The sequence below is a fragment of the Acomys minous genome (assembly GCF_964271855.1).
Source record: "Acomys minous genome assembly, chromosome: 10".
In the NCBI taxonomy this organism is placed as follows: Eukaryota; Metazoa; Chordata; class Mammalia; order Rodentia; family Muridae; genus Acomys; species Acomys minous.
Genome location: NC_140491.1, coordinates 6,509,670 through 6,531,922, shown reverse-complemented (window position 1 = coordinate 6,531,922; position 22,253 = coordinate 6,509,670). Strand labels below are relative to the sequence as shown.

The 22,253-nt window shown below is 40.5% G+C and overlaps 1 protein-coding gene across 3 annotated transcripts in view; it reads right to left on the bottom strand.

The window, feature by feature from the left end:
• Positions 1–22,253, bottom strand: part of PDS5A (PDS5 cohesin associated factor A) — a 95,995-nt gene that overhangs the window by 26,680 nt on the left and 47,062 nt on the right. For all 3 annotated transcript variants that reach the window (XM_084797585.1, XM_084797586.1, XM_084797587.1), the window contains exons 14-19: positions 17,291–17,372; positions 16,300–16,348; positions 15,574–15,713; positions 12,213–12,328; positions 5,415–5,520; positions 2,399–2,559 (exon numbers count right to left, since the gene is read on the bottom strand). In XM_084797585.1, coding sequence (XP_084653711.1) covers positions 2,399–2,559; positions 5,415–5,520; positions 12,213–12,328; positions 15,574–15,713; positions 16,300–16,348; positions 17,291–17,372 — 654 coding nt within the window. The remainder of the gene's footprint in view (positions 1–2,398; positions 2,560–5,414; positions 5,521–12,212; positions 12,329–15,573; positions 15,714–16,299; positions 16,349–17,290; positions 17,373–22,253) is intronic.

The window sequence follows — 22,253 nt, the reverse complement described above, 5'->3', positions numbered from 1 at the left end:
TATGCACATATAGAAAGGAAGAGTATTCATAAAAAAAAATTTAAAACATTAATAACAACGCTCTCCCTTTTGTTTTCCTAGGTTCAAAACATGTACTCCCAACTGCAAATGCTGGGGTGTTACATGTGCCCCTAGAAAGTGCTGTGGACTTGCAGCCTTATGTATATTAAATAAACACTACCATGGAGCCACATACCAAGCTCCAGTTTTTAGTTTTCATGGTAAACATAAATTGTTATAATCAGATGAAATCTATACAACAAAATAACTCTATAGCAAGTATGTTATACCTTCAATACAATTTTAAAAGGGTACTATTTTATAAGCTACAAAGTTGATGTAATCAAAGGCCTACAATAAAACAATTAGAAAACAAAAACAAAAACAAAAAAATAAATGAGTAATATTGGAGACCACAAGCCATACACTATATCCAAAGCCAAAAATGCCTGTAACATGCTAATCAGTATAATTATGATATATTGATGAATGTCTCAGGTCTACCTCTAGTGAGATCTAAACTATGGCACAGAGATTCCCATATCTGAGCACTGTTTGGTCATTTGTTCATAAACTCGCTACTACTAATACTGGTGAATGACTAAAGAAAATACACTTAAATGTACTTTATGCTCATGATTGTTGTTGTCATTATTTATTACCAAGCAACCAGCAAATATTTTATGATTAACACAATTTAATTGCCCCTATTTTCTTTGTTGGGACAGCAAGGTGAGAGCTACTGAATTTATAACCAACTGAAAAAGAAAAAATTCAGACTACATGGATACATTAATCATAACTATATTAAAATGTATTTATATTTATATGCCTGTACATGGCACGTACACTTGAGTGCAGGTGCCTGTGAAGCCAGGTGTCAGATCCCCTGGAGCTCGACTGACAGTATTACGAGTGCTGGAAACCAACTAGGGTTTCAGCAAAAGCAGAGCATGTGCACTCTTAGCTACGGAGCCATCCTCCAGTCTCAAAAGATAGTTTTGATCAAGCCGTATGTATATGTAATATTATTTAAAGCAAGCCCCAAATGGTACAAAAATAAGGTAACCTTTCTCTTTGTTTTTCTTTTTTTTTCTCTAGAGTGCTATAATCCAAAGGCATCCTTAGGGTGATTACTGAGGTCTTCGGTGTGTTTTTGCTTTTCTGTGATATTTCTTTCAGCCGCCACTCTTCTAAAGAACAACTTTCCTCTTTGATGCTGAAGTTAACCTTGTCTTTTTTCTAGTGCTTCTTTTGATACAGCATTCTTTTAAAAATAGGACTCTTGCCTTAAAATGTATAAATATTATAATTTTGGAAGAAAATCTCATAAACTTTATCCTATTGTGTTAATGATCTTTTTTCCTTTTCTGCACACAAGGCTTTGAACCAGGGTATCCGGTGTGCCATGTAAGTACTCTCCCACTGAGCTCTATCTTTATATAACCTTCCCCCCTACCCCTGCAGAAATTTTTTTGAGAGCTGAGCAGTGGTGGCGCGCACGCCTTTACTCTCCACTCTCGGCAGGCAGACTTCTGAGCTGGAGGCCAGCCTGTTCTACACAGTGAGTTCCAGGACAGCCAAGGCTACACAAAAAGGCCCTCAAAAGACAGACGAAGTCTTTATGCCTGGATTTGCAACATGTGCCGCCCAGCCTGGCCCTGATGAGCTTTATGATTGTATGTACAGCTATATAAGCAATGTAATTTTTAAACCACAAACTCTTTGAAGACACAGACTGACTGGGTAATCCTTTTGTACCAGATAATTTAAACTTAGTAGAATCTTCAGAAGTACATTTGTCCTGTTATCATCTCAGTATGAGACAAACCTTCCTTGTACTGGATTTACCATCAACTATTTGGACAAACAACAGACACTGATGGCAATGGACGATCTCAATGTGTTCTTGCACGTCTCCCACCACAACCACAAGTGCAATCCAGAGATGTCAAACAAACTATAAAATGTACTTTATTCTTATGACTGCTGTAACCATTATCAGTTACAAAGCAATAAATACTTTACGATGGACACTATTTACGTGTCCTATTTTTCTTCGTTGGGACAGGAAGGTGAAAGCTACTGAATTTATCATCAATTTGAAAGAGAAAAAAATACATAAATTAGAAAGATATATAAATTTTGTGATAACTTTTGATTACCAAAACTTTGAAGTATTTTCCTTTTATACACAGTTGCAGCTTGATCGTCTGCATTTGTCCCACTTGTGAGAGGGTGGGCAGTAGACGGGAGACTAAGGGAGGCATGGAAGTGGCACGAAAGCAGACGTTTGCTTTCTGCTCCCATCGTCTTCCATTAAAGAGAAATCATGACTCTTCCACTCTCACACACAGAAACTTTTGTGTTTACCATGTAAAAAAAAAAATATACTCACGATCGTATCTGGGGAAGGTCCGTTTCTATCTTGTGGCCTGTGTTTCTAAAGATCTGTATTGCAGCCTCAGCTACCTTGTCGTCCTCCATCCTCAGGCACTGTAACAAGGACTCATAGGTCTCTGCAGAGTGGAACGAGGTAGGATGTGTGAAAGACAGAACCTGGAGGAACAGACACACCTTTAGGAGGGCAGACAACAGCTCCATCTAGTAGAAGGGAGTTTCTTTCAATAAATGTTACGTTCTGGCGGGCATATGCTGGATATTCCACATGGAATACAGATTACATATTTTAGCCACCATTGCGGTTACTTTTACTCATGAGACATTAATAGGACTGCTGTGTGGTGGCTTCCAGTCACTTCCTCAAGATAGCTGATATGTCACCTCTGCCCTAATTATCTCATCACAGTTTATACTACTACTTAGAATAAAGATTGTCTTTTTAAAAACTACTTATTTAATTTTAATTTCATGTGCACTGGTGTTGTCTACATGTATGTCTGTGCAGGATCCTCTGGAGCGAAGTCACAGACAGTTGGTAAGCTGCCATGTGGATGTTGGGAATTGAACCTGGGTCCTCTCGGGAGGTAACCAGCACTCTTAACTACTAAACTATCTCTCCAGCATCCTCTTTAAAAAAAAAAATAACCAAAAATAAAAAAAGTCAGTGTATGCTGATGTGCGTGTAGGTATGCGTGTGCTCTCGTGCCCAGGAAGGACCAAGCGCGACTCTGGGTGTCGCCTCAGGGAGCACAGCAATGCAGCTTCTTCGTTGCCTTGGGGCTCACTGCTGAGACAGGGAGCCTCTGGGATCCTCCTGTTTTTCCTCCCTGGTGCTGGAGGTACTAGTATGCCACCAAGGCAGGTATTTTTACTGGGGTAATGGGGAATCTCACATTTGCAACACAAGGTCTTTGCCAACTGAAATGGCTGATTTCTTAAGGAGAGTGATATTACAATTGCAATGAGTACTCTCAATTTATGTATGTATTCAGGTATGAGGATTTTATCCAAAAGTTTATTGATTCAACTTTCACAGCTTAGGCTGTGAAAATGATAGTCTGTGTAGAAATGTCAAGTGAAATCATCACAGAAAGTTCATCGATCACAACCATCAACAATGAAACCACTGTGAGTTATGGATGATGAACATACAATTGTTAGCTTATCTGTTTGGGCATGAACCCTACCCAGTCTACCATGAAGGAAGTCACACCCGCTTATGTAAGAAATGGCTACAAATCCATCTTCACATGTGAGAACGACGAGACTAGCCTCCCTCAGGTATACGCGCCAAGGGAAGAGGTAGGAAATTGAGTAGCCCATCTTCATAATCTTTCTCTCTCTTTTTTGTTTTTGTTTTTTTGAGACAGGGTCTCTCTGTGTAGCCTTGGCTGTCCTGGACTCCCTTTGTAGACCAAGCTGGCCTCAAACTCACAGCGATCCGCCTGCCTCTGCCTCCCGAGTGCTGGGATTAAAGGCGTGCGCCACCACCGCCCGGCGATCTTTCTCTCTCTTTAAAATAATTTATTAAACTTTATTTTTTGTGCATTGGTGCCAGATCCCTTGGAACTGGAGTTACAGACAACTGTGAGCGGCCATGTGGGTGCTGGGAACTGAACCCGAGTCTTTTGGAAGAGCAAGACAGTGCTCTTGACCACTAAGGTATCTCTCCAGCCCCCATCCTCATGCTCTGAAAAAGTAAACATTACATACATTGACAGAAATGTGTTCAGTGAGGTTTCTTTATTTACAAAACATCTGGAGAACCTGATTTTAAAATGAACCAAAACGCTGGAGAGATGGCTCAGCGGCTGAGAGCACTTGTTCTTGCAAAGGACCCAGGTTTGATTCCCAGCACCCACACAACGACTCACCACACCTTCAGGAGGCAGACATGTGTGCGATGCAGACAGACATGCAGGCAAAGCACTCATATGAATAAATGCAAAACCTTTCTTTTTGTAAGTGAACAAAAAGCAGTAGATTAGAATTATTTACCTCTGGGCTGGCTATGTTGCCCAGAGGTTGAACACCTGCTTGCCTTTCGAGGGCCCTGGCACCTCCAACATTCTCTCTAGCACTAGGTTTGTCTCTTCTTCAGTTTGTCTTGCTGTAATTTCAATGTATTTTTGCCTCAGTTTCTCCTTTTCACTCAATTCAATGAGAGTTGTTACTTTCCCCCTTCCTGAAAGTGACCCCTCTATCTTGACTCACACCTGGCTCTTATTTATAGGTAATTTGAATTATTCTGCACTTATTAAGATCATAAATAGCTTTAAAGTGTCCCGGTCAGACAGATGATGTTATGTAACAACTCCAGCTGTCAGTCAACTGCCTCAGATACAGTTTCTTTAAAAGATAAAACTGACTGGGTGTAGTGATGCACTCCTATAATCCCAGCACTCGGTTAGGAAGAAGTAGGCAGACCTCTCCCAGAGTTCCAGGACAGCCTGGTCTACAAAGTGAGTCCAGGACAGCCAGGATTACAAGAGAAACCCTGTCTTGAGAAGCCAAGAAAAAAAAAAAAAAAAGACTGGATTATTTAGTATACATAGTCATAAGTATAGCATTATATAAAAGGTGATCAGAATAAATTTTTTTTAAAAATCCTACTGCATAATATAAAATGATTACATTATGATACAAAATTTAATCTTTATAAAATCTGATCTCTAGCCAAGCATGGTATCTGATATCTGTAATCACAGTGCTTGGCAAGCTGAGAGGCAGAAGATTGGATGGGTGTGTTCATCGCAGTGTGGGCTATAGAATGAGACTCTGTTTAAAAGAAAAAAAAAAGTAATTCCTAGCAGAAAATTTTAATCTTTTGGCTAATCTAAAGTAAAACAAACCTGTTTATGCACACCATGAAAAGACTGCCTTTATCAGTTTTTTTTTGTTCGTTTCAAGATAAGGTTTCTCCGTGTCGCCTTGGTGCCACCATACTTGGCAACTTTATGTATCACGTATCTTTAGAAATAAATGAAGGCAAAATTGTTTTTAAAAAATACCTTAAGAAGTTCAAGTCCTGAGCGAATGGCTGCATCTGGACTTACACCCTCCTCTTCATCATCTGCTGTCCCTTCTATTGATTTATTCATCAATTTTACTAGTGCACTATTAAAGAAAATGTAAGTTAGTAAGACTGCTTAGGCCAGTAACTGTATCCCAACTAAAATATGCTAAACAGAAACCAAAGAGATTCTTGTCAAAGAAAATTCTTGTAGCATGAGGACCAGTACTGACTACTGGATAGGTGAGGTGCTTTTACATCACCCTCCCCCAAAACATAATGTGTAATAGCAACAACAACCCGACTGAAACATGAGACAGTTAAATAATATACTGTAAAGGAATAGCTATTTTAATACTTCCACATATAATGAGACTAATATACAACAATAAAACAATACAAAAAGTTGACAACTGGGCAAATGACCATTCAGAACAAAAATCAGATAGTTTGGGGGGGGGGGGGGCACAGATCAGATGGCTCAGTGGGTAAAGCACTTGCTACCAAGCTTGATGCACTAAGTTTTATCCCTGGAAGACAAGGCTTCCTGAACATTGTTCACTGACCTCCAAATATGTGCCACATGTGTATGTATGAACATACAATGAATAAATATAATTCAAAGACCCAGAAGCAAACATATACAAGGAAAGTAGTATTAATTGTAGTAGCAAATTAATTTTCAGAATCAGTAATTCCATTTTAAGAAATTACTAACAGAGAAGCAACTAATCAGAAACATTATGCTGTATTCATAAACAGATGCAATTAGAAACTGTGTAACTCTAAGTAATAGTTATCTTTTCAGCAAATATACTGCCACAAAAAGGAACATTACCTGATCAATAAACATCAAACTAACAGAACAGACTTATTTGTTTTTGCAACATGATCTCTCACACGCATCCCAGACTGGCTTCTCTTGGTCCTTCTTGATCCAACCCTTGAACGATAGGATCGCACAGGACTACAATTACTGGTGTCTAGTTACTTTCCTTGTCTAAACTTATAGCAGTTAAAGTAAAAACAAATATGAGACTGGGAATGTGGTTAAGTAGGACTGCCATGTTTGCCCAGCTCTGGGAGAGGGTAAAAAATTATTTTCCTTTGATGTCATGGTTGCGCCACTCAAATTGTTATGACTCACTTCAGGAGACAGGGTCTTTGCACATAGCCCAGACTCGTCTTTTAGCCAGCCTTAGTCAGCTGGGACTAACACACACCAATCAAAACGTTTTGTAGTTGCTGAGACAGGGTCTCATATAGCCCAGGCTGCCCTTAAATTCAGTGTGTAGCAGAGGGATAACCTTGTCTCTACATGCTACAATCTGGAATCACAAGCTTCACAGGAATTACGATTTCTGGCTCTAATAAAATAAATAAAATAAATCTCTCTCTCTCTCTCTCTCTCTCTCTCTCTCTCTCTCTCTCTCTCTCTCTCTCACACACACACACACACACACACACACACACAGTATGAGCCTGAATGGTGTGCTAGACGATTGCAATATTAGCACTTGGGGAGCTGAGGGAAGAAAAATACAAGTTCAATAAGCCGGCATGGACTACATAAAAAAAACCCACGAGGGTGTGGAGAGATGGCTCATGAGATCACACATGCAGCAGAGCAAGGTTTGCTTTGTAGCACACTGACCAGGTGTGGCTCAAGACCACCTATAACTAACACTAACTCAGAGGACTGAACCCCCTTTTCTAGATGCTTAGGGCACTACTCAAATGCACAAACCCAACACACATATACAATTAAAAACAAAATTATTTCAAAGTCTTTCATTAAAAAATAAAATAAAAAGCTTCTTCTACAAGCCTACTCCACTGCTGTACACTGTTTTCCCTTTTACTTCAAGGTGTCTTGATTTGTTGTTTCACATTCCAATTTATTGTCTAAAGCAGGTTAGAATTGTGAAAAAATATTTATTCCTTTGATTTCTCAAAATTCACAGCAGCTGAGGGGGCCACAGTTCTTCAGTCTTCTGTGCTCAAACTCTACCATTTGTTCTGTGTGGCACGCAGCGGCTGGCCCTAAGTCTGTGACTCTACGGAGCCCTAGGTTGGTCTCTGGCATCCCAGGGTGACTGCACTGGTCATGGTGCGTCCCCTTCTTTCTGAAGTAGCAGAGACGTTTAGTATTTATTTAACCTCTAGGTAACCTGTGAGCCCTCGGCCTTTTAGTCTCTTTTCTGTCTTTAAAGGTTGATTTTTACTTTTTGTATATATGTGTGGTGCCTGCAGAGGCCAGAAAATGGAATTATATGTCCTAGAGGTGGAGTTACAGGTGATTATTGGCTGCCTGGTACTAGGAACTGAACATGAACCCCTGGTGAGGACATACATTCACACTCTGGCATGACAGTGCTCACCTTTAACCTCGGCACTCAGGAGGCACAAGAGGCGAATCTCCTGAGTTGGAGGCCAGCCTGGGTTACACAGTGAGTGGTAGGACAGCTGGGTAATACAGAGACCCTCCGTGAAGAAACAAAGAGAAAGGAAGGAAAAAACCCAGCATATGCTGTTCACTGCAGAATCCTCTGTCCACCCCCTCGCCTTTTACATTTATTGTGTGTGTGTGTGTGTGTGTGTGTGTGTGTGTGTGTGTACACCATGGCACGAGTAAAGACGATTTGGTTTTCTCACTCTACCATGTGGGCTCTGAGGATCAAACTCCAACTATTAGTGTTGGTGGCAAGCACTGTTACGTGCTCAGCCATCACATTAACCTAACCTTTAGTGTTCACATAAAAATTAATCATAATTTTCTACCTTTTGCCATTCCTCTTACAAAATGTTTTCATAATTTGATGACATCATTATTTCCTATGGAGTCTGTTCTTTTTTCTTAGGATTTATTTATTTATATATGTGTCTGCACATACACCTCCATGACAGAGAGGGCATCAAACCTTTTAGAGATGGTTACGAGCCACCATGTGGTTCCTGAGAATTGAACTTAGGACCTGTGGAAAAGCAGCCAGTGCTCTTACCCACTGAGTCATTTCTCCAACCCCAGGATTCAGTTCTTTTTCTTCTCCTCTGCCCTGAGTTACTCTCAATCCTGAGTTGCAACCATTACCACTATGACTACTGTAGTTTTAACATTTTAAAACAATTTCAGTATATATAATTTTCTGCTACTCGTAAATCTTTTATTTTTCTTTCTGTTTATACTGAAACAAGGTATATGCAGCCCAAGCCAGCCTCGAACTCGTGATGTAGATCAGTTAGCCCTAAAGTCACAGAGCTCTACCTGCCTTTGCTTCCCTAGTGTTGGGATTAAAGGAGTATAAAAACACGCCTGAATGTTTTCTTTTAAAATGGTACAATATAAGCTGGTGGTGGGAGGTCTGAACCTATAATTCCAATAACCAGGAGGCAGTAGCAGGAGGGTAACACGTTAAAGACAAGTCTGGTCTAGCTGGGTGTGGTGGCACACACCTTTAATCCCAGCACTCAGGAGGCAAAGGCAGGTGAATCACTGTGAGTTCGAGGCCAGCCTGGTCTACAAAGCGAGTACAGGACAGCCAGTGATACACACGGAGAAACCCTGTCTCGAAAAACAAAACAAAACAAAACAACAACAACAACAACAAAGACTAGTCTGATCTATGTATCAAGTTCCTGGATCTAGGACAGTCACAGACACGTTAGTGAGACCCTCCTCAATATACCTAAACCAACAAACAAAGACTGACACTATTTTTGAAGCACATGCCGCCCCCCTCCCCCTCCCTCCTTCCTACTCAATTATAGCTCTGGCCCACCTAAATATTTGTTACTTCCTTTGTCCTTTTTTCTTTGCTGTTTTCCCCTAAAACAACTTCCAATATTAATCAGGACATAATGTACAAGAATGTTGAGTGTGTTAAAGTTTATGTTTTCTGTATTAGTTAATATGAATGATATTTACATGCATAAAAACTCCTCTGTAATTTCAATAAGTAGTAATTATCATTGTTATGATTTTATAGAGCTGGAAACCCCCTAAGTGACCCACAGACTCCAGGCTAATGACCTGGACGGTGCTCCCAGGTGGTCTTCACTAGGCTGATCCCTCAAAACTCTACTACTTTTAACCATCATCAGATGTATAGCTCGTAACAAGACACTCACACACAATTTGGGTTATATAATTTGTGCTTCACTAGATACACAATAAACTTTTATTTATACAGTAGTATTCTGTGAAGATTTGGCTAAATATAAGGAATATGGCTTCTTTTTGGAAAGAAAAGAACTGACTTGCCTTTTTACAAATTAGTGTGCTAAAATCTTGAGATGACATAACTCACAGTGAGTTCTTAGAAGACCATGAACACTGGGAATCCACAATAGTAATCTGCGGACATAATGAGCCCTCGTGAGACTTCCTGAGGCCACTGCACATCCCTTTCAAAGTTAATATGCAGTCAAGAATCCCTATTTCTCCTGGCCTGTCTTTAATCTAACCCATTTAAATGTGATGCTTCAGAGGCAGGGTGAGCTGACTGATAAGAACATGCAGTGAGCATGTGGAAGGTCTGAATGCAATCCATGCACACAGAGCTAGTGGGGAGGCAGAAGGTAGACAGAACAAATGATACTGACAAAAAAGAATATGGCTAATTTTTTGGGTTTTTTTCGAGACAGGGCTTCTCTGTACAGCCTTGGCTGTCCTGGACTCACTTTATACACCAGGCTGGCCTCGAACTCACATTGATCCACCTGCTTCAGGGATTAAAGCCATGAGCGATCACTCCCAGCAATAAAGAGATCTTTTAAAAAATTATTTATTTACTATGTATACAGTACTCTGATGACATGTGTGCCTGCACACCAGAAAAGGGCACCGGATCTCATGAGCCACCATGTGGTTTCTGGGAATTGAACTCAGGACCTCTGGAAGAACAGACAGTGTTCTTAACCTCTGAGCCGTCTCTCTAGCCCCTACATTTTTCAAACTAACAATAGACAAACATTTTGGGATCCAAACCCTTTTTATTTAATTTGTAAAAAAGGAAATGAGTTTAGAAAATGTTAATTTAAAAATAGAACTCAAGTTACAGGCTGCACTGCTCCCCTGTAGCTCATAGATTCTAGCCACCAATAATCCAGAATGCGACTCTATTTGGAGACAGGGCATGAAAGAATAATTGTGTAGCATGAAATAATACAGATGAGCCTAATCTTGGATGAGCACTATATTCATAAGAAAAGGGGAAAGGGACAGATTATCTCAGGCATGCAGAGCCCACTTGAAAATTTAGTGAGAAGCTGGTAGCCATCTGGAAGACAAGAGAAAAATAAATGTTGACTTCTTGGCCTTGAAATTTTTAGTTTCTAAAACAGTGAAACTGTATGTATGTATGTATGTATGTATGTATGCATGCATAACCGACAGCTGATTGTATTATGTTATGGTAAACTTAGAAAACTACTGTAACACATCCTCTAATACAGTCACAGTGGTCACTCACACGTGGGAAACAACTAGTGGTCGCTTGAGTATTAGGACCAGGTCTCCAAATCTGCGTGTATTTGGATTAAGAATCAATGAGTTCAACAAAGTCTTCCAACATAGAAAACAATTATCACTACAAGACAAAATCATCCACAGAAATTTACTATAGTAAATCATTTGATATATACTATGAAGACTAGGGGCTGGAGAGATGGCTCAGTGGTTAAGAGCACTGGCTGCTCTTTCAAAGGCCCTGAGTTCAATTCCCAGCAACCACATGGAGGCTCATAACTGTATATAGCAAGATCTTGTGCCTTCTTCTGGTCTGCTGGCTCACATGCATGCAGAATACTGTATAAATAAATAGGTTGGGGTTTTTTAAAAGGATTTTTAAAAAGTCCTCTTTTTCAAGATGCCATTCTGTTCTCGCAGAGCCAGTATCACAGAATATTATGTGACTACTAAAATGCTTAAGAAAACTCAGCTGCCAGTAGATAAGCATATAGAACTAAGATTTTCTTTTTGAAGTGTTGGTGTGTATATATACTAAGGATTTTTAAAATTAGCAAATACAACAAATCTAAGGACTTTCAAAAAATACATTAAATAAGACAGAAGAAGTGGCTCACACTTGTAATCCCAGAACTCAGGGAGGCAAGGGCAGGCGGATCTCTGATTTTTGTCTTACACTTCTGTTATAGAACTTTTTTAAAAAAGATTTATTTCTTATGTATATAGTGCTCTGCCTGCATGTACACCTGCAGGCCAAAAGAGGGCATCAGATCACATTATAGATAGTTGTGAGCCACCATGTAGTTGCTGGGAATTGAATTCTGGACCTCTGGAAGAGCAGACACTGCTCTCAACTGCTGAGCCATCTCTCCAGCCCTCTGCTATAGAACTTTTATTTAGTGTAATAACATAATGCTTTACTGAAAAAAATGTTTTATTCACAAACATGAATAAATGGCTTTATTATTTTGTAATTTAATAGAATATTGGCTTTCCAGCTGGTTGTCTTGGTGCATGCTTATAATCCCAGCACTTGGGGAGGCACAAGCATGCAGATGCAAGCGGAACCCTGCGAGTTCAAGGCCAGATGGTCTACATAGTGAGTCCAGGACAGCCAAGGCTACAGAGAGAAACCGTCTGGGGTTGGAGGGAGGGAACACATTAAATAAAACTACCATGCCCATCCTACTACTTGAAAGGTGGGCACACATCTCTCATCAAGAAGAGCTTAAAGAGATGCTTCCCAGCTTTCCATGGGCCCAGCACTTACGCTCACAGCCATGCACTTTGATGAGCATCTACTCATTCTGCATACACTTCCTAGCTTACCTTATGGCTTCAGAATCAATATGCACGGGAGCAATTCTCTCCAATAGAAATTTGACCATCTCCAGGAAAGGGTTGGTTGGCTGCTTAGGATTTGCAAGTTTCCGAGCTATTTCTCTCTATAAAAGAAAAATGTTTTACTTTAAGTTGTATCATCTTAGTACGTTACACAGTAACAATGACTATATAGAGAAGAATCACTGAAAAACCCAAAGCCCCAATGAAGTGAATCACGCTATGACTACGATGTTAGAGAAACCCTGTCTCAAAAAATTGGCTTTTTTTTTTCTTTCAGTTAATTTCCACTAGTAAGATTATATTCTTAACATTATGTATGTGTTGAGTTTAGGGTTGTGCACCTGAAAGTGACGCCCAGAGGTCGGAGCACAGTATCAGAGTCATTTATTTCTGTAAAGGAAACATGTTACATGAGTTGTGAGCTGCTCTATGTGGCTCTGGGAACTGAACTTGAGTCCTCTTCAAGAGATGTATGAGCCATTAGTGCAGCTCTAATTTCTCTTTCTTTTTTAAAAGGAAAGGGGCTCAGAGGAGGACAAGGCTTGCTACGAAGCCTAGTGACCTGAGTTTGATCCTCAGGACCATAAGGTGAGAGGAAGACTGACTCCTCTGACCCACGTGTTCCCCTGGCACCTCCAACAAAACCAAACCCAAACTGTTGAAAATAGAGGGGATGTGCAGCCAGGCCAGCGGCACATGGATCAATGTGGGCTCCTCTGGAAGTCCCAAAAGCATCGGCCCAGGAAACCTGGTCTAAAGGGCAAACTACAAAATGGGGAGACATGGGCTATATTAAGGAGCGGACGAATGTCGGACAATGTTTTTCGATTCAAGAAAAACACAAGGAAGAGATAAACAAAAGCATGCAGTCTTCCAGAAGGTTAATAATGTGGACATAGAATTACTTTACACTATTCTGAACCCATAAATAAGAGCAATTGTCTCTATTTAGGCTCAAAGAATGCAGGACTTTATCAGCTAGCTCTGACCAAGGATGGCGGTCTTACTGGAACCTCTCCTGTGTTAATACTTATCAACCAGGTCCAAATCTAAAGTTTCCAATCACAAGGAACAGACCCCATGTAGACATCTTCTATTTCCTTAATTTTATTTTATTTATGATTATTAGTATGTGTGTTTTGTGTGGACACATGCATCCCATGAGCTGCGTGTGGAGGGCAGAGGACAGCCTTCAGCACGCGGTTCTCTCCCTCCGTGTAGATTTTAAGACTGAACTCTGATAAGAGCTTGCCACAGAGTAACAGCGCTAGTTATCTTTTATACTACACAGAAGTGTTCATTTCCCCCCAAACTGGAAATGCAACAGCCATTCCTGACACAATGATCTAACTCCTGCATATCCTTTAAGGCTCAATTCAGGAGTTACTTACTCTACAATAAGTCATTCTCTGGCCTGGTTCTATCCCTGCCTGGAGCGAATGGTACTTTTCCATACATAGTTTTATTAGGACACATACCATACTGTATTCACTGTCACTTTCCATCACCTTCTCTCTAAACTGGTAAGAAGAGATCACATAGAATACAAACTACTAAAATAGGCAGTAAAGTAGAGCAGTATAAACTTGATCAAGGGACAAAGTAACATTCAGATGTATATTTGGATAACTCCATACAGAAATTTTTTGCTGCTGTTTTGTTTCTGAACTGTTGAGAAAGGGTCTTAAGGCACTCGCCTCCAGTCTCCATTCTGCCTGGGCCTCCGAGGTGCTAGGGTTGTCAGCATGGATCTGCAGGGAACAGCTGATGCCATCCTCTAGCAACTCTCCTCCCTTTCTCTACAGTGCTACGTAAGCACAATGGACCACTCTCAACCCACCACACTGAAGTTCACAAGGCTTGTGCTTCTACTTACATAAAAGACCAGAGGTGATTTAATAACATATACAAACTGCACAGTGCTTAGAAAAGTAAGAAAAGAACTATTACCACCCTCTTAAATTTAGATTTGTCCATTTATTTTATGTGTACGAATATAGGCACAGGCCACGGAGGGCTTGTACAAGTCAGAGAATAATTAGGGGTTTCTGTTTTCTCCTTCCACTGCACGGGTAAAGGATCAAACTCTGGTCGTCTGATTGGCTCTGTTTTATTTATGTATTTATTAAAAGCAAGCAGACAAGCAAGCAAGACCTCACTGTGCACTGCAGAACTCATGATTTTCTTGCCCTCATCTCCTGAAGGCTGGGATCAGACAAGCATTTCCAAGCCTAGCTACCATGCTCTTTTTCAGTACAAATACGATTTATCTCTGCTTTCCTGATTCATAAAGGCATTAGCACTAATGGCCTGCTAGGATATTTTAATTATAAACATCTGAGGGTCACATTTTAAGATTGACACTTATTTATTTACTTTTTATCTATTGTGTGTACCTGTGTGCTCTCATAAGTGTTGTCAAGTCATTTTTCACTGTATCCATCCAATTATATCAGTAGATTCTCGGCAACGTACAATACTACTAAATTCTAAGTGCCAAAGCAGTACATGTAATCTTTAAAGCAGAAAAATTGTTCAGCTAAATGCGAAGGTGATGAATACACCTAGGGAAAGGGTTCGTCCTCTTTCTAAGTGGGTCTTGCAGCACACCCCCTCTTGCATACCCTTCTCTTTAGATTCCCCACAGTGAATAAAAACTGGTTTATGCTTCCAGAGAACTTTGTAAGAACATTTATTATAATCTTTAATCCCTCATTACATATGTAAATAATTATCAACTCTAATCCTTTTCAGAACAAAGGTAAAAATAAATACTCCAAATGCTTATCTTTTTTTCGTGTTTAAGCCTATCTTAGCATAATGTATTATATCTGCATAATAGCATTAAACACAGAAGACAGAACAAAGCAAGTTTCTTCCCTAAGTTTGTGGTTTCCTGGAAATTAAGGAGTGCAAGAAGACAGAAATCTTCATAGGAATTTACTTCTACAAATTAAATCTCATTTACGATATGACTACAATTAAATTATTGCCTTGTTTTGCTCCTATGCTCAGAGACAAAAAAGGAAATACATGCATACAAAACACTTCTTACTTAAAGAAACACATATTATAGTCCTAAGAATTTAGCATCTACCATAGTTAAAAATTCACACAAAAATGTATGTAATGAAATACACATTTCTGCTGGGCCTTGTGGCACACATCATTAATCTCAGCACTCAGGAGGCAGAGGCAGGTGGATCTCTGGGAGTTCAAGGCCAGCTTTGTCTTCAAAGGGAGTCCAGGACATCCATGGCTACACAGAGACACCTGTCTCAGATAAAAAGAAACACAGATTTCTACAAGTTATTAGGAAGAAAAATTAAAAGTATAATTGACTAACCACACAAATGTCAGCTTGCTTGCATGAACAAGTTGGGCTGATTAATAATTCCAGCTGAGACCGCAGTTTCTCGTCATCACCAAGAACTTGGTTAAATTTCTTTACAAAATCTTGTGCTTTTCCAGGGTCAGGCAAATTCTCTATGAAATGAAGAAAATAAACATTAGACAACGAAGGTAACCACACTAAAAGTGTCTGTAAAACACTGGCAAGGGGCTGGAGATGGCTTAGCAGTCAAAAGTGTTCACTGCTCCTGCAAAGGACGTAATACCCACATCAAGTGGCTTATAACTGCCCGTAACGACAGCTCCAGGGAGATTTGCTCTCTCTGGAACCCAAAGGTACATGTACCCACACACAGAAACACATGCTTACACATAATTTTTAAAAAATATTACAAAATAAATAAGGATGGGTGAACCAAAGGGTGCTCATAAACAAAACTAAGGATTATCTTTCACCACTATATTCACAATTTCATTGGGTAAATTAGTAACCTATTTTGAGTGGGCTGGAGAGAGGGTTCAATAGGTGAGAGCACTTTGTGCTCTTGGCAAGCACCGGTTCCACTTCCTAGCACCTCATGTGGGTTCACCACATCTCTGATTCCAGTTCCAGGGAACTGAACATCCACATACATCATGTACATATACATGCAGGCAAACATTCATACACAAACTGTCTTGATATTTATTATATGCTCATTGGGTACACAAACACACTTACTTGCTATGGTCATCAGTTTCCCAAACATGGCAGAACAGTTAGCTTCTGACTGAAATTTAAAACATAAATAAAAGAACTAGTTATCTGTATTAATAAATTTCTATAAAAGAAACTGTACAATGTGTTCCTTAGCTTTAAATAAATTCACCAGAATCTGGCGCCAGGCATGGTGGCGAATGCCTTTAATCCCAGCACTGGGGAGACAGAGGCAGGTAGATTTACTGTGAGTTCGAGGCCAGCCTGGTCTACAAAGTGAGTCTAGGACAGTCAAGGCTACACAGAGAAACCCTGTCTCGAAAAATCAAAAAATAAAAATAAAATAAATAAAATAAAAATAAAAAATGGCTAACCTCCCCTTCTGAGAGAGTTTAGCAAAGAACAGTGGGAAAGCAACAAATCTTGACAAAAAGAAGGGAAAGAGGCAGTAGCAGGAGAGCATTCAAAGGCCAGGTGTGGTAGCACGTACTCGTTACCTCATCTACTCAGGTAGGAGTATCAACTGAGCAGAGGAACTCACAGTCAGCCTAGGCAACACGACCCTTTGGCTAAAGCTCTTGCTGCCAGGCCTCCTGGTTTGGTGGACTGTGCCCTAAAACCGTGGACTAAAACAAACCCTTCCTTCCTTAAGTTGCCTTTGATCCTGTCTGGTATTCTGTCACCAAAGTAAATAAAAATAACTAATACACGACTAAAATCCCAGCTAACATATGCTGAGAAAGGAAGGCTGTCCAGAGTTTAGGGCTAACCCGGGAAACATAGTCATCTTCAGAGCAGCTTGAGCTTTAAAAAACAAAAAACCCAAACAAACAAACAAAAAAAAAAAAAAAAAAAAGAGAAAAACTAACAACAAAAAAAAAAGCAGTTTAGCTTTAAGAACTGCTTAACTGACATTTTAGAAAGCAAAACAACTTGCAATACTTCAATTACATTGTACTACAGAAAAAGTAAACATTTGCAATCTTTGAATTAAAAACAAAAGTCATAAACCTACTGTGGGCTGCTTGTGTAAATCCAACAGTTCACGCACGTGACTGCGAAGCATGTTCTGACATTTCCACATCTCATTGAGAGCTCTATACATGGTTAAAAACATGAACAGATACATTATTTAACAACACTGCAAACTTTATGACTTCTCTTAAGTGTGCTCTTTCTATATTCATACATAAAAATTTTAAGTAACATTTATTAGACTTTAAGGAAGTTTAATATAGAACTATGGTAAGAGGAATTAATTTTTTTATGTAATGCTTGATAAAATCTGGGGTCTTAAACATGTTGGACAGACTCCTGTCACCCACTCACCCAGAAACATGGTTTCTCTGTCTGTGTAGGCCTGGCTGTCCTAGACTCACTTTGTAAACTAGGCTAGCCTTGAACTCACTCACAGAGACCTGCCTGCCTCTGCTGCCCTGAGTGCTAGGATTAAAGATGTTCCAAGGATCAATTTGCTCTTTCCAGGGAGGTCATGAATTGACTGAAAAACATTTTTAATTCTAAACAGAGGTGGCTAGAGTTCTGGTCTAGTAAAAGACAAAATGTCCAAGTATACAAAACACATGGGAAAGTTGAGAGTATTTGTTATTGGATGTTACTTTATAGGTTCTTCTCTCTTCCAACCCACGGACACTAACTAAGTAAGAGAGAGACTCTTCCTCTGTCTCTGTCTCTCTCTCTGGGGTATCCCTTCCTCCTTGCCTTCTCTCCCCATGCTTATTTAATAAACTCCTCTGTGACATGACAGAGAGAGAGACAAAGGAGATGAAAGGTGAAAGATCCTTGAATAACGTCAAGGATCAGAAAGTGGGAGATGTACAGCCAGGCATGGTGGCGCACGCCTTTAATCCCAGCACTGGAAAGGCAGAGGCAGGTGAATCTCAGTGAGTTCAAGACTCTACAAAATGAGTCTAGGAACAGACAGGGCTGTTACAGACAAACCCTGTCTCAAAAAACATTAAAAAAAAAAAACAACAACAACAGTAAGCAGGTGGTGTCATTAGACTACTTCCTGCTGATTAGGGGAGTCAAGTTCCTTGGGCCAAGTTTGATCTTTACACTCAGGACATCTGGTTTCTTGCTTCTTTTTTGCAGAAGACTACCCAGCAAACCGTGACCACAACAAGCACCACCAACCACCAACTGTGCCTGTCAGGGCTCCAGCTAATTCCAAGTCATGCAACTGCAGAAATTATCTGCAGCTGGAAAACCACACTTCTACCAGAGCACAAGACAAATCAACAGGCAGCTGCTGCGGGCAGTCTGAAGCACCCCATAGGCCCACACCTGGGATTAAAACAAAAACATATTTCTATAATATTCCTGTGTTTTTAAAGAAACCAAAATTCCAAAATTCTCTCTACACTTCTTCCCTTCTATACCTAACCATTAATTATGCCTGTTGCTTGGAGTAGCGTGAAATTATAAACGGACATTTTCAATGAAATAAGCGCTTTTCTGGCCAGTAGCCAAGGTTTTCAGACCTCTACTACTCAATTCTTTTATCAATTTTGATGGTATTCACAGCTTTCCATTCCCTGTGAAATATAAACAAATCTGCATTGCCAACACATCTCTACAGCTGAGGGCCACTAGGTAAGAGCAGCTGAAGGTTACTTCAGAGCCTTGTATATATTTGTAAAAGATGTGGACTTTTCCCCAGGCTCTGGGCTTCTTAACTTTGTCCTAAGCTCTTTTTTTTTTTAAGATTTATTTATTTTTTATACATACTGTGTTTTGCCTACATGCACACCTACATGCCAGAAGAGGGCACCAGATCTCATTATAGATGGCTGTGAGCCACTATGTGGTTGCTGGGAATTGAACTCAGGACCTCTGGAAGAGCAAACAGTGCTCTTAACCACTGAGCCATCTCTCCAGTTCTATCCCAAGCTCTTAAAGGCCATTAAGTGACATTGTTCTGAAGTATCATCATCAAATTGTATCTGCTCTTGTTTCCTGGAGAGCACTGCCCTTCACTCAGCAAGAAAGCTTTACTGTACCCACCCCTCCCCCTAGTCTGCTGTTCAGTCTTCCCACCTTCTTCCTCTCACCATGTTAACCATTGCAGCTGTGGACAGGCCTCTATTACAGCTGCCACTAATCACTTCCAGTCTTGGGGAATAACCCTATTTTGAGTAGTACAATTATTTAGAATTTGTTCCCCATTAGAATTTGCACGAAAGCACAGCCTCTTTAGACTGCCTTAAACCAATCATTTCTATAGAACACTCGCTACCCTCCACCATCGGCAGCCATACGCTGTATGCTGACGGAGGCAGCTGGTGGTGGTGCTCTCGTAACCACACCACGGCGCTGCAGCTAGCTCTCGCTGATCGGACTGTCCTCCTCCTCTTCAGCTCTTCTGACCCAGCCGCCTTCCAGCACAGCTTCTTTCCCTCGCTGCACACTTCCCAAGCACTTCCACTTCCACCCACAACCTCTCCATTCAGAAAAAGCAGCGACCCCTTGTTTTCCCAGTTCAGCCATGTTTGTTTGTTTCTCAGGCCCTTGCATTTCTACCTGCAATGTTTCCAACTGCTCAACCATTCTCCCAAACAATTTTGAAATAGAATATAGAAAGAAACAAAGAAAAAGAAAAGGCAAAAAAAAAAAAAAAAAAAAAAGCCCTCTGGGAACAGGGGGTGAGGTGGCAGCACACGGCTATCCCAGTGGTAGCAACCACAATCAATTTTTTTGCTAGTCATCTTGGAAAAAAAAAATCCATTCCTTCATCCCCTGCCATTTTCTCTACAACATTTTAAATCAAATTTCCCATTCTGCCTAGCTCCACAACTGAGCACCACTTGTAATTGGACTTTTTACTGCTTTGTGGGTTTTTCTTTTTTCTACCCTTCTCCGTCCACACCTGGGATTAAAACAAAACATAATTCTTAAAATATTTCTGTGTTGGTTTTGTTTTTGTTTTTGTTTTTTTTGTTTTTTCGAGACAGGGTTTCTCTGTGTAGCCTTGGCTGTGCTGGACTCGCTTTGTAGACCACGCTGGCCTCGAACTCACAGCGATCCACCTGCCTCTGCCTCCCGAGTGCTGGGATTATAGGCGTGAACCACCACGCCTGGCTGATTTCTGTGTTTTTCAAGAAACCAAAATTCCAAAATTCTCACTACAAGTATTAACGCCTGGAATACATGGTACAAGGGGGCGGGGCACAGATGCCCAGTTCCAATAGACATGGAAACTGGAGTACACAATAAATAAATGACAACGGATTATTGAATGCTAGAAAAACAGCTCTGGGGAATGAAGACTGCTTCAGAGTCAGTTAAAACTTCCTCCCTAAGGAAGTGTCAGAGTGCTACACAAGCTTCCAAGGGAATGAAGTCACCATTGTCCTAACAGCTGTACTGCCTGTAGACGACAGCAAGCATGGCACAATAACTCTAAGGCATGATAGTTGCACTCATCTCTTGATGTAACCTACAGCTCTCTAACTACCATTATCTGGACAACCATGCCTGGCACTAGAAACCTAGCCAATACTCAGGGCTAGTGAGGTCATGGATCTTAGAGATGAACCTACCACCACTTTATTAAACTGGCATAATTCCTAACTGTATTCTAAGTATTTATCACACAGGTAAGCATAACTGTCACCTTCAATCAAAGCCTTTCTTTGCAACACATTGAGACCATTATAGAAAATAACAATAATCCAAATGCAGAGACAAGCGACCTTGTTGTGGCCATGCTTAATTCACACATCTACAACACAGCCATGGCAACCAAGACCAGGAACAACCACAGACAGGAGATTGGCAGTATTTTAGGAACCAGAGCAACAGAAAATCTGGTGAGACTGTATCCCTTAGAAAGAACAGGGAGCCCAGCAGGCTGGCGCACGCCTTTAATCCCACCACTCAGAAGGCAGAGGCAGGCGGATCACTGTGAGTTCAATGCCAGCTTGGTCTACAAAGTGAGTCCAAGACAGCCAAGGCTACACAGAGAAACCCTGTCTCAAAAAACCAAAAGGAAGGACAGGCAAAGTTTACCTATGCTACCTCAATATTATGGCTGCTTAAACAAGACCTGAAAAAGGACAACACCAATAGACATGCTAACATGAAAGGGAAAAATAGCAGGGGGCCACCTCTAGACAAAACTATAAGCAACCAAAGAAATGCTGAGGGGAGAAATAGTCTTCCCTAGGGATAAGCCCCCCGATTCATTATCGAATACCATGTGGTCAGCCCTAAAACCATGTCCATATAAACAACACTAAAGAGACTCAGCTGTATTTATCTATTTAGGCATGGGCATATACAATCCCATCCTCATTAAGAATTTTAAAAACAGGCCATGAATTTAAGAGAGAGCAAGGAGATGGAGCATATAAGAGGTTGGAGAGGGGAAAGAAGATCATATAATCTTAATTTTAAAAAAAGAAAAGAAAAGAAAAGAATTGGGCTGTAGAGATGGCTCAGCAGTCAAGAGCACTCTCTGCTCTTCCAGAGTCCTGAGGTCAATTCCCAGCAACCACATGGTGGTTCACAGTCATTTATAATGTGATCTGATGCCCTCTTCTGGCATGCAGGGGTACATGTGGGCAGAGCACTGTATACATAGTAAATTAATTGCTAGGCGAGGGAAAAGCTCAGTGAGAAAGTATTTGCTACATATAAATTAATACCTGCTTTCATATCCCAGTACACATGAAAGTATTAATTCATGTCAATAATCCCAATGTTCCTGTGACATACAGGAGTCTCCTTGGACATCTGAGGGCTACCTACCCTGGCATACACAAAATGAACAAAAGATCCTGCCTCAAACAAGGTAAAAGGCAGGGACACCTGACACTGCTGGCACCTACAGATGCTGCTGTACATGCATGCTGGAACACACACACGCACACAGAATACCAGACTAAAAATGGACAAAAATGCAAGAGTCAGCAGGCAAGGTGGAGCACGCCTGTAATCCTAACACCTGATGGTCT